The 10550-nt window shown below is 47.9% G+C and overlaps 1 protein-coding gene across 1 annotated transcript; it reads right to left on the bottom strand.

Annotated features, from left to right (window-relative positions):
• Positions 1-4178: 4178 nt before the first annotated feature.
• On the bottom strand, positions 4179-10143 carry TOPORS (TOP1 binding arginine/serine rich protein, E3 ubiquitin ligase). Its single transcript, XM_035141089.2, has 2 exons — positions 9913-10143; positions 4179-8176 (listed from the first exon to the last, which is right to left on the bottom strand). The coding sequence occupies exons 1-2, from the start codon at positions 9985-9987 to the stop codon at positions 5213-5215; spliced, it is 3039 nt and encodes a 1012-aa protein (XP_034996980.2). The 5' UTR covers positions 9988-10143; the 3' UTR covers positions 4179-5212.
• Positions 10144-10550: the final 407 nt, after the last annotated feature.

The raw sequence follows: 10550 nt of genomic DNA, 5'->3' as shown, positions 1-10550 counted from the left end.
GAGGTTCCTCCCTCCCCAGTCACACCTGGCAAATGTCCTTTTAAGAGCAGTTTCATCCGCAGCAACTGGTTTGTTTGTTTTTTGGAGGGGGGGGGAGACGTGCGTATCCAGGATTTTTGTTAGGGGGAATCCCCAAAGGTTGTTGAGCAACTTTTGGGGGAAATCGGCCCAGGTTGCTGAGCTTTTTTTTGGGTGATCATGGGGACACAAAGAGGACGTGGGGGGGGGGAAGAGGTGACAGGCTTCTGCTGCTGGGAGGGGGGGCAGAACCTCAGTTAATTGAATCTTTTAAATGCTTTTCATAATTTTTTAGCATTTCAAGCATAGCTGCCAAGTTTTCCCTTTTCTCGCGAGGAAGCCTATTCAGCATAAGGGAATTTCCCTTAAAAAAAAGGGAGAACTTGGCAGCTATGCATTTGGGGGAGACAGCTGCACTGTTGAACAACTACTGTCAGAAGGTTTTTTCTGATGTTTAGTCGGAATCTCCTTTCTTGTCACTTGAAGACATTGGTTCCCCGGAGCAGGGGAAAACAAGCTTGTTCCCTTCATAGCCACATGCCGGATGGAAGTATTCAGCCCGTTACGAACATACAAGTAAGACTGGACACACACCTGCAGTAGAAATAAAAGTGAGCTTGATGGATCAAAAAAAGGGGGGAATGGTATAAAACAGCTCGCGGTGCGCGCTGTTGTCAAGGCAGTTCACCTTCTCGGTCGGGTACACGATCTTGCCGCAGCGGGCAGGGCCGTCTTAACTATACCAGCCACCATGGTCTGGCGTCCTGCCAGGCACAATGGGCAGCTGGAGAGCACGGCACAACTGGCAGGGATGCTGCCAGCTGTGCTCTGCCTTGGCCTGCTCAGCTGAAGCGAAACGGCAGCAGCGGCAGCAAAGCTGGGAAGGGAAACCTGGACCTGGGCTAACTTGCATGTATGCAAATGAGGTGCCGCAGAGCATTGTGGGGCAGCACTTTCTGTGCTCTGCTCGCTGTGACTTGAAGGAGTGTGGGCTGAAGTTAGCCCAGGACCAGGTTCCCCTCGATGGAGGTAGCTTCACTGCTGCTGCCTCGTTTTAGTCACCGCTGCCGGTAAAGGAGCGGGTGAGGCAGAAGCGCAAGCGCGGGTGGCTCCATGTGCTGCCTTGGCAACGGCTGGAAACTGCGCCCTCCCCTCTGGGGGGGCATGGACGTTGACCACGCCTCCTGGGGGGATCCCGGCCCTGTCATTGCCAGCCAGCCAACCGGGTGGCTGGGGGTGGGGGGCGTGGCTGGCATGCCCCCCCCTAGTTTTGATCCTGGGTACGCCCGCCCATGATTGTACCTCCAGTGTTAGAGGCGATGCACCTCTGAATACCAGCTGCTGGAAATCACAAGTGAGAAGAAAATCATTGCCTTCAGGGGCAATTATACCCCATCCATCTGGCTGGGTTTCCCCAGCCACTCTGGGAGGCTCACAGCAGAATATTAATAATATTGATAAAACATCAAACATTAAAAACTTCCCTATCAGGGCTGCCTTCAGATGTCTTCTGAAAGTCAGATCATTGTTTATTTCCTTGACATCTGATGGGAGGGTGTTCCACAGGGCGGGCGCCACTACCGAGAAGGCCCTCTGCCTTGTTCCCTGGAGCTTGAGAGAGAACAGGATGCTGAACTTTCTCCTCCTCATGTTCCTAAGGATTGGCCTTGGTACAATACAGCTTCTGCTCTTTTGTTGCAGCCTAGCACAAAACCATTCCAGTATTGCAGAATCCTCCCACCAACTGAATAATTGCAGGAACCTGGCTGTTCTTAGGATGGGTGCAGGGCTGATGACGCCTCCGTGTCTTCTGGTCACACCACAGCTTGAATCCCCTGCACAGAACCTTCCCCCAAGATGACATCGCCACAACCTTGGAGAAGCAGCTGCTACCCGGAGCCATGAATTCAGCTGGAACTGAGGGAAGGAGAAATGTCTCCCAAAAAAGGAAATGCTATGAAAATCAAGCACACCATCAACATGTGCAATGTACCATGATCTGCATGTTATTTCGTTTACCTCTCTTGTTGAAGAATATGAGATATTCATAGCAGTTCTCTATGTTTTCACCCCACCATTTTTATCCCATGCCTATGGCAACAATTTCAATGTTCACATTACAGGGCACCCAGCAGCGTGTCTGTGCCCACTCTTCCCTTTTGAGATATCCTCCTGTAGCCTTCTAACAGCAATAGCCAAAGAGATTGAGATTGGCTAAGACAAGCAAGGGATGCAGGTGGTGCTGTGGTCTAAACCGCTGAGCCTTGGGCTTGCCGATCAGAAGGTCGGCGGTTCGAATCGCCAAATTGCCACAACGGGGTGAGCTCCTGTTGCTTGGTGCCTGCCCACCTAGCAGCTTGAAAGCACATCAAAGTGCAAGTAGATAAATAGGTACCACTCCGGCGGGAAGGTAAACGGCGTTTCTGTGTGCTGCTCTGGTTCACCAGAAGCAGCTGGCCACATGACCTGGAAGCTGTCTGCAGACAAACGCCGGCTCCCTCGGCCAGTAAAGCATGATGAGCACCACAACCCCAGAGTCATTCGCAACTGGACTTAATGGTCAGGGGTCCCTTTACCTTTACGACAAGCAAAGGGAGCTTACAGAATAGGGCTAGTGGATTTCATTGATGACACCCAACCTTTCCCCTTTGCAATTCATGCACTGATCAAACTGATCTGTTGGCATAGTCGATAGTAAACATTTCATTCTTCATTCCATGGCTAAGAAGACCGATTTCCACCAAAAGGGGGCTTTAGGTTTGCATTTCTCACACAGCAGCCCTATTACAAAAGTTAAGGAGCAGGCAGGTTCCCGCTTCAGTAATTCACCCTCTTCCCTGCATCTTCTGCTTGAGAAATGGAAACAGAAACTTCATACATTTCCAGCTTTCCGAGCCAAGTGTAGTTATTATACAGGTATTTGATGCAGAAACTGCAATAGCAGCAAACACACCCAGCTGCACCACTATAAATTCACTTATTTATTTTAAACAATAAAGTTTTTAGTTTTGCATATTACCCAGAGGGAACAAAAAAAAACAATGCAGCTCTTAAATACTGTGTACCAAGCAAAAAAACCCAGAAGTCTCCTAGGCATGTATGGATAGGCATGATAAAACACTGCTTCGCAAAGTTTCCAAAATGCAACAGATTCATGGTCTTTGGAGCCTATAGGCAAGCAATGGAGGGACACTGAGGGGTTGTTCCTTTTTTAAAAAAAGTTTTAACAAGGAGAACTAGCAGAAATGGGTACCACACAGAATCCAATACAGTACCAGAAAGCTAATGCAAGAGAGCCTTTCTAAAATCCTTTATTGAACTCAAACCTTGTTTTAAATTGCCATTCTTCCCCATGTCACCCCCTGCTCACTCTACTCAAACTTCTGCCATTGTTTAAAATCACCACTTTCCCCCTCACTGTCTCTCCCATCTTATTCCCAACTGTTGTGCAACCCTGACTTCGTGCAAATCCAAGATTGAGATGAAACGCCTGAAATCCTCCGACGGGGCTGCTCTCTGACTGCATGCAAATCCAGGACAGCGGTGTGGCACTACAAATCCTCCAACGGGAGCTGCACAATGACAGACTTACATTTTTATGTCTATAGGAAGATGTAAGCTTAAAACCCCTATGAGGAGCGATGCTCAGCACTCAAGACAAAACAGCAACCAAAAACGCCCCCCAAACCCAGGCAAATTAAGAAGACATCACTCTTCTGTATTTTATTATGACATCTATTTCATTTCTCTTTTATAGACCAACCCAATTTCCCACCATCCGAAGTTAACTATTCATTCTAAGCAGCTCATTTTGCGTCTCCACCCCCATTGTTCTGCCCGGACACTGAGGTCCAGTACCGAGGGCCTTCTGATGGTTCCCTCGTTGTGAGAAACCAAGTTGCAGGGAACCAGGCAGAGGGCCTTCTCGGTGGTGGCGCCTGTCCTGTGGAACACCCTCCCATCAGATGTCAAAGAGAAAAAAAGCTACCAGATTTTTAGAAGACATCTGAAGGCAGCCCTGTTTAGGGAGGCTTTTAATGTTTAATTGTTTTGTTTCATTTTTCTGTTGTAAGCCGACCAGAGTGGCTGGGGAAACCCAGCCAGATGGGCGGGGTATAAATAATTAATTATTATTATTATTATTATTATAATATACAGCATCAGCAGCTGACTCAAGCATCAATTTGCGAGATCTGCTCATGGGGAATAACCAATGAAGCCTTTTAGGACCTCGTTGGTTCCAAACCAGAGCTCTCACCTTCCCATGTCTTCTTCCCTTACATCCTCTGCTGGCAGTTTAGCACTCCACTAAAATACCAGGAAATCACTATTTCTTAGTCTCCCATCATTGTGCTAAGATTGTCTACAAATTCTGCAGTTTTGTTTTTAAGATAACCAGACTTGCAAATGCCATGGGGCTTCTCTAGCAATATTCATTGGTTTCGCAAACTAGAAAGCAAATAAGCGTGTAGGCGGTAAACATAATAGATTTCAGGAAAGTCTTTATTGGAACTCCTGTGAAACACTTGCTCAAAGGGCAGCCTGAATCAAGATTATTTAACAACCATGGATCTTTATTGGTAGGGCGGGGTACCTCAGGTCGATCCAGCAGCCCACTGCTTGAAAAAGGGTGGTAGCCAATGTTAATCATATTCAGAGTAGAGCCACTGAAATGTTAATTGATTTCAGTGGGTCTACTCTTGAGCGTGACTTTGTTGGGTACCACCCAGTGCGTGAAACAGCACAGGAAGAGAGGAGCTGGGAAGGGCAGGGCAGGAGCAGTGAAAATATGGTCTGCAAGTGTTCCATTAAAGTGGATGGCACAAAGCAAAGTCAATATAAGCAGATCAAGGACATGGCAAAATTAAACCTGAATTTATTTCCTAACTTTACATTTTAAAAAAGCTATGAGATACCAGAGGATTTATATTACAGGGGTGGCCAGCGGGGAGTGGGGAACAGTATGATTTTGTGACACAGGAAACAAACTCGGGGGAGGGGGGGTTGGAGATTAGTGATTTCTACTTTCTTGGGCTTATGTATAAAATGGGAGGAAAAGACCTTCTTTGTGCATGAGTGATTTCATAATTCTTAGCACAGAAACCATGAGAAAGTTTGTCACTTTCAAGAAAAGTCTGATTGGGGGGAGAGGGGGGGGGAACATCCTCGTCTGAAAACAGTTCTGTCTTAGAAGTTATACTTTCTGCTCTGACGAGTCCAATTGACGTGAATGTTCAATAAGTTTCCTTGAGATCCTTAACAGCAAAGGCGCTCTGGCGGTTGGCAAGGGGCCGGCAGAGTCAGCTTCTACACTGCTTGGCTGATTTCCTGTGCTAGATGAAGTACCACAGTCTGTCAAAGTAGGGGTGTGTCCGTTGGCTGCTCCTTGCGGCTGTACGTCTCCATTTGAAGTCTCATCTTCTACCACCGTCCTAGTAGTGGAAGTAACAAGGCTGTCCTTGTCCATACTTTCCAATTCATCAACTCTGTCATAATTACAGTCTCTGGTTTCCAAGAGCGACGAAGGAGACTCCGGCTCTCTCTCATTTTGCGGGATTGTAGGACTCCAGGAAATGCTACTTTCATACTCTGTGTTCTCCTGGATCTCAGTGTCCTTATCACTGTCACTGTCAATTGTTATTACCACCGGAGAAGAAAACGGAGAAGGGTCAATGTGGTTCTTGCGTGGCTTCCTCTCTCTTTTCCTCTTCTTTTTATGATGCCTTGCCATGTCCGTGGCTTTCCCTTCATAAATAATCTCCACGCTTGGGCTCCTTGATATTTGCGTCCTTTTCTTGTGCCGACTCTCGGCCTCAGGTTGCCTGTCCGAAAAGCTCCCTGTCTTTTTGTCAAAGCCCCTGTATTTTGGCGAAGGGTTTTCAAGAGCGCTTGCATCTTTTGCAGAAGAGGCTTCTTCACTTCCTGCCTGGGCACTCTCCAGGTGACGGGTTTTATATTTCCTCTTTCCGCTGGGCTTTTCAGATCGCACTCTCTCGGGTCCTCTCGGAGGAGTCCTCGACCTGCTGCTGGAGCGACTTCTTGATCTGCGTCTCTCATAATAGTAATACCTGCTTTCTCTGTGACCTCTTGGATTTCGAGTATTCATCCGTTCAGAAAAGGACTGCACTCTGTAGTCAGGGCTAGCAGACTGCCTTGAATACCGAGCTCTGGCCTGAATCCTTCTCCTGTAAGAAGATTCATACCCATCTCGGGCTGAATTTCTGCTGTAAATGGTGCACTCCCATTTGTACTTGCCATCTCTTACGTAACTGTCTCTTACGTAGTAATCACTGTCTTTGCTCTTTGATCTACTTTTGCTGTAGTCGTTGCTGTGTGATCTAGATCGGCTTAGATCTCTAGATTCAATGCTCTCACTACTCACAGAAAGAGTTTGGCTTTTTCGAGACAGACTCTTGTCTCGGGTTCTTGACCTCTTCTTGTCCTTCCTATGCTTATGTCTGCTACCGTCTCTTTTCCTTTTCCTTTTCTCCATACTGCGATGCTTCCTCTTACTTTTTAGGCCACGACGCTCTCTGCTACGTGAATGCGATTCACATTTCCTCCTTTTGGATAAACTGTCGTCATCGTCGCCATTTCTTTTTGTAGGAGAGCTTTGTAGCCAAGATCGGGTAGCTGGTTCTCTGGTTTTACTACTGCCTTTTTCACTGCTTTTGGATTTCCTTTTATTGGGTAGGGACACGCTGGTTTTATAACTGGTGCTCCCATCTCCGGACCCAATGGAGAATGGTGACGCGGACCCACTGGCATCGGAGTCACTGAAACTATGATACTGGATGGGCTGCACTGCCTTCACATCTTCGCTTTTCTCGCCAGCCGATTCCTCAGAGTCGGAAGACAGCTCCACTAGTTCGGGTGTTCTCTCTGCTAACGGTTTCACGTAGCCAACAATAACACAGTTATCGGAGGAATCGCAGCTGTCACCATTCATCTCCATGCTAGCCGGTAACTGAGCCTGCAGCTCAGCTGGGTTAGCAGAGGGCTCTCCATCAGAGCTTTCCGAAGTATCCAAAGCAGTAGATACAGCGGCACGAACCTGCTCTGAAGTGGAGTACGATGGACCAGGCGTCTCATCATCCCATGGTGCCTGACCAATACCAGATGCAAAGGAACCATGGTCTGGTTCTTGAGCATCTGCCTCATCTGGGGAGATTGTAATAATGGAGGAATCAGACCGGCTCCCTTCTTCATAGGATGGAGCAGGGCAATCATAATTTGCATGCTGATCATATGCCTCTATGTTAAACGGGCACCTGGCAAAGCTGATGAACTCGTGCAGAAAGTGTACTGTGCGATGAAGTAAGAAAGGCTTTAAGTCATCAGCAAATGCCTGGCTCTCCAGATCGTATCTGGTCACATTACTCATGATGATATGCTGCACAATGTTGACCAGAGACCCATGAGCGCCGAACAGGACTGTGAGCTCACGCTTTAGCCATGGAACTAGCCTATGGAGGCAGGCAGGATTCCTGCGGAAAAATTCAGCCGATATGTCCCTATAGCGCCCTCCGTCCTCAATGCTCCTGACACGTGTGCCAGAGCGGTACAGAGCTCTTCGGAAGTTGATGATCTCCTGTTCCTGAATCTGACGCATGGACCTGCCTTCTAAGCTGGCTTGTCGCCTCGAAGCAAGACGCCTGATCATTTGATGCATTTCTGCATTTCTCTGCCTCGTCGTCTGGCCAGATAACCCTTCAAACAAAATCCCATTGTCTGGAGGAGACACCGTCCTTCGAGAAGAGGAACTTCTCCGGGGATAAGCTGACGTACGGCGCTCCCTTGTTAAAGTTGTCCGGTAACGGAATCGCCTCCCGTCAGGATTAGCGAAATAGTCCGTGTCTGAAGGCCGTACTGTATAAACCTTAAAGTCATCTTCCGATCTCATGCTGTGCACAATGGAGTGGAAAGGCTGTTTGCAGAGCGGGCATTCGGCCTTGTTTTTGGACCACTCCTGCACGCAACGAAAGCAGAACTTATGCCAACAATGGTCCAAGTAGGCCACATTTTCAAACTTGTCCAGGCAGATCGGACACTTGGAGTCTGGTGAGGCATCTACAGACATTGTCTGTTGCAGCTTATTGGTGCCAACTTTGGGTGAACAGCGATCCACTGTGAAGTCTTCTGTCACCGACGCCACATTCTGCAAATAAGAAAAAAGAGAGACAAATGATCCACTCAGCAATCTGTGCTGATCCAAATCAGTGCTGAGTTAGCTGAAAGTGAAATTATACAGTGTCAGCCAACTGAACCTCCAGTCACAGAGATGGGGAACCAGCTCTGGTCCATGAGCTTAATCTGGCCTGCAGCCCCGGAAACAGTCCCCTATCATTACACCTAGGCCATGCACCATTCTCTCCTACCTGTTCTGTTGCAGAAAGCTATTTCTGGCTGATGAAGCAGAGAACACCATCCCTGCTTTACCAGTCCAAACAGTTTGTATACCGACAGCAGAAGAAACATCTTCCATGTCTCCATAACCAGGACGGCAAAGCACACAGAGAGAAAAAGCGCAAAGAAGAGAGAGGCAGCAGTGAAGCTGGATCTAACCACAACACTGCATCAATATTATCTAAATAATGTGTATTTTAAAGGAGTGGCCCTTGACAGCTGTCATTTCAAAGTTTGGTGCTTTGGTCAACATGAAAGCCTTTAGCACAAGGTAGTCCAACACACAGCCTAAGGGACACAGGCATTTTTGGCAGTCAGTTCCTCAGCATCATGCTGCCTCCTACAATTTGCCCACTTCCTTCCCAAAGCCTAGTCATTGCTTTACCAGCTTTGGGAAGGAGGTGCTGTTTCTGGGACCCTGTCAGAACCTATCACACCTCCTTCCCAAAGCCTGGCACCTCCTTAAAACACCAATTCAGACATGTGGAAGCTCTATGAGGTTCAGCTGCTTTTTTAAGCTGTTGGTTTTGACTGAGAATATTAATATTTTGTGTTTTTTTGGAACACCTTCCCATCAGATGTCAAGAAAGTAAACAACTATCTGACATCTGAAAGGCAACCCTGTATAGGGAGGCTTCTAATGTTCAATGTTTTACTGTGCTTAATTTGTTGAAAGCCAACCAAAGTTCAATACTCAATACTATTTATCATTATTAGTAGCAGTAGTAATATTGATTTCCTTACAGCCAAGCGGTATGTATATTGTGTTTCTTGTACATAATAATGATGGTGACATTTCTGACTGATGAGTAACTATATAATGTTTAGAAGGCAGCCCTGTATAGGGAAGCATTTCAAGGTTTAGTGTTTTATCATGTACTGATATATATTTAGGAAGGCACCCAGAGTGGCTGGGGCAACCTCCCCCCCTCCCCCCCTATATAATATCATATTATGTTACTGGTTATAAAGGTTATTGGTAATATATATTACTGGTTTCCTTACGGAATGTACACCATGTTTCTTGTACATAATAACCACAGTAGCATTGAATCGAGCAATAGTAATAATAATAATAATAATAATAATAATAATAATAATAATATACTATTTATACCCCGCCCACCTGGCTGGGTTTCCCCAGCCACGCTGGGCGGCTTCCAGCAAAATATTAAAATGCAACCATTTAACCCAACCCCCACTTTCTTCCCACCACCTACCACATTCCCAAGGGGAGAGCGAGCCTTAGACTGACACCGGCGTCCCAGGGGGGGCCAAGGAGTATCCCTGCGCAGGCGCGCGCCGAGAGAGCAAGCGAGCGAGCGCCGGGCCGACTGACTGGCCGTGTGTCGTTAACAGCGGCGGCGGCGCGGGGGGGGGGGGGGGTTGCGACGGAGGCGGAGTGCCCGGATGACCCGGCCTTCTCTCTCTCTCTCCCCCCCCCCCCCCCGCGCTCCCGTCACCGGAGCCCCCCAGCCCAACACTCACCTGAGCCTTCGGTCTCTGGCGCCGGGGGCCGTTGGCCCCAGAGGCTCGGCTGCGAAGCTCCCGCGCGTCACCCATCGGCCTCGAAGGCGACCGCGGCCGGGGAGGCGGCTTCTCACAGCGGTTCTGGCTCTTGCCCTGGCCGACCCGGATACGCAACCTCTTCCGTTTCCGGATTAAAAGGAAAACTGGTTAAAGTTGGTTTATATCACACACACTCTCTCTCACACCCACCCACCCACGGCCTCCCCCTCAGACCCCTTCCCCCCGGTGACGCCACAGTCGTGGCCATTTGCTGTCAATCAAGTGAAGCCCCCCCTCCCCCAGCCTTATAATGTCGGTTTCTGCCCATTTTTGTTTTTCCCCGGTCCATAGCTGCCAAGTTCTCCCTTTTTTAAAGGGAAATTCCCTTATGCTGAATAGGCTTTCTCGCGAGAAAAGGGAAAACTTGGCAGCTATGCCCCGGTTCCAGTCCCAGCCCACCCTTGCAGATCTATCTATCTATCTATCTATCTATCTATCTATCTATCTATCTATCTATCTGTTTATCATCTATCTATCTATCTATCTATCTATCCATCTATCTAATGTCTGTCTGTCTGTCTATGTCTATCTAATGTCTATCTGTTTATCATCTATCT

This window comes from Zootoca vivipara, chromosome 16 (genome assembly GCF_963506605.1).
Source record: "Zootoca vivipara chromosome 16, rZooViv1.1, whole genome shotgun sequence".
In the NCBI taxonomy this organism is placed as follows: domain Eukaryota; kingdom Metazoa; phylum Chordata; class Lepidosauria; order Squamata; family Lacertidae; genus Zootoca; species Zootoca vivipara.
This window is presented reverse-complemented; position numbering and strand designations above follow the sequence as displayed.

Bases quoted from the DNA above. Each gene is read 5' to 3' on its own strand.
- TOPORS (XM_035141089.2), bottom strand. From the start codon at position 9,987: ATGGGTGACGCGCGGGAGCTTCGCAGCCGAGCCTCTGGGGCCAACGGC. The intron at 8,177-9,912 runs GTGAGTGTTGGG...TCTTATTTGCAG, and splicing joins GCCAGAGACCGAAGGCTCAG to AATGTGGCGTCGGTGACAGA.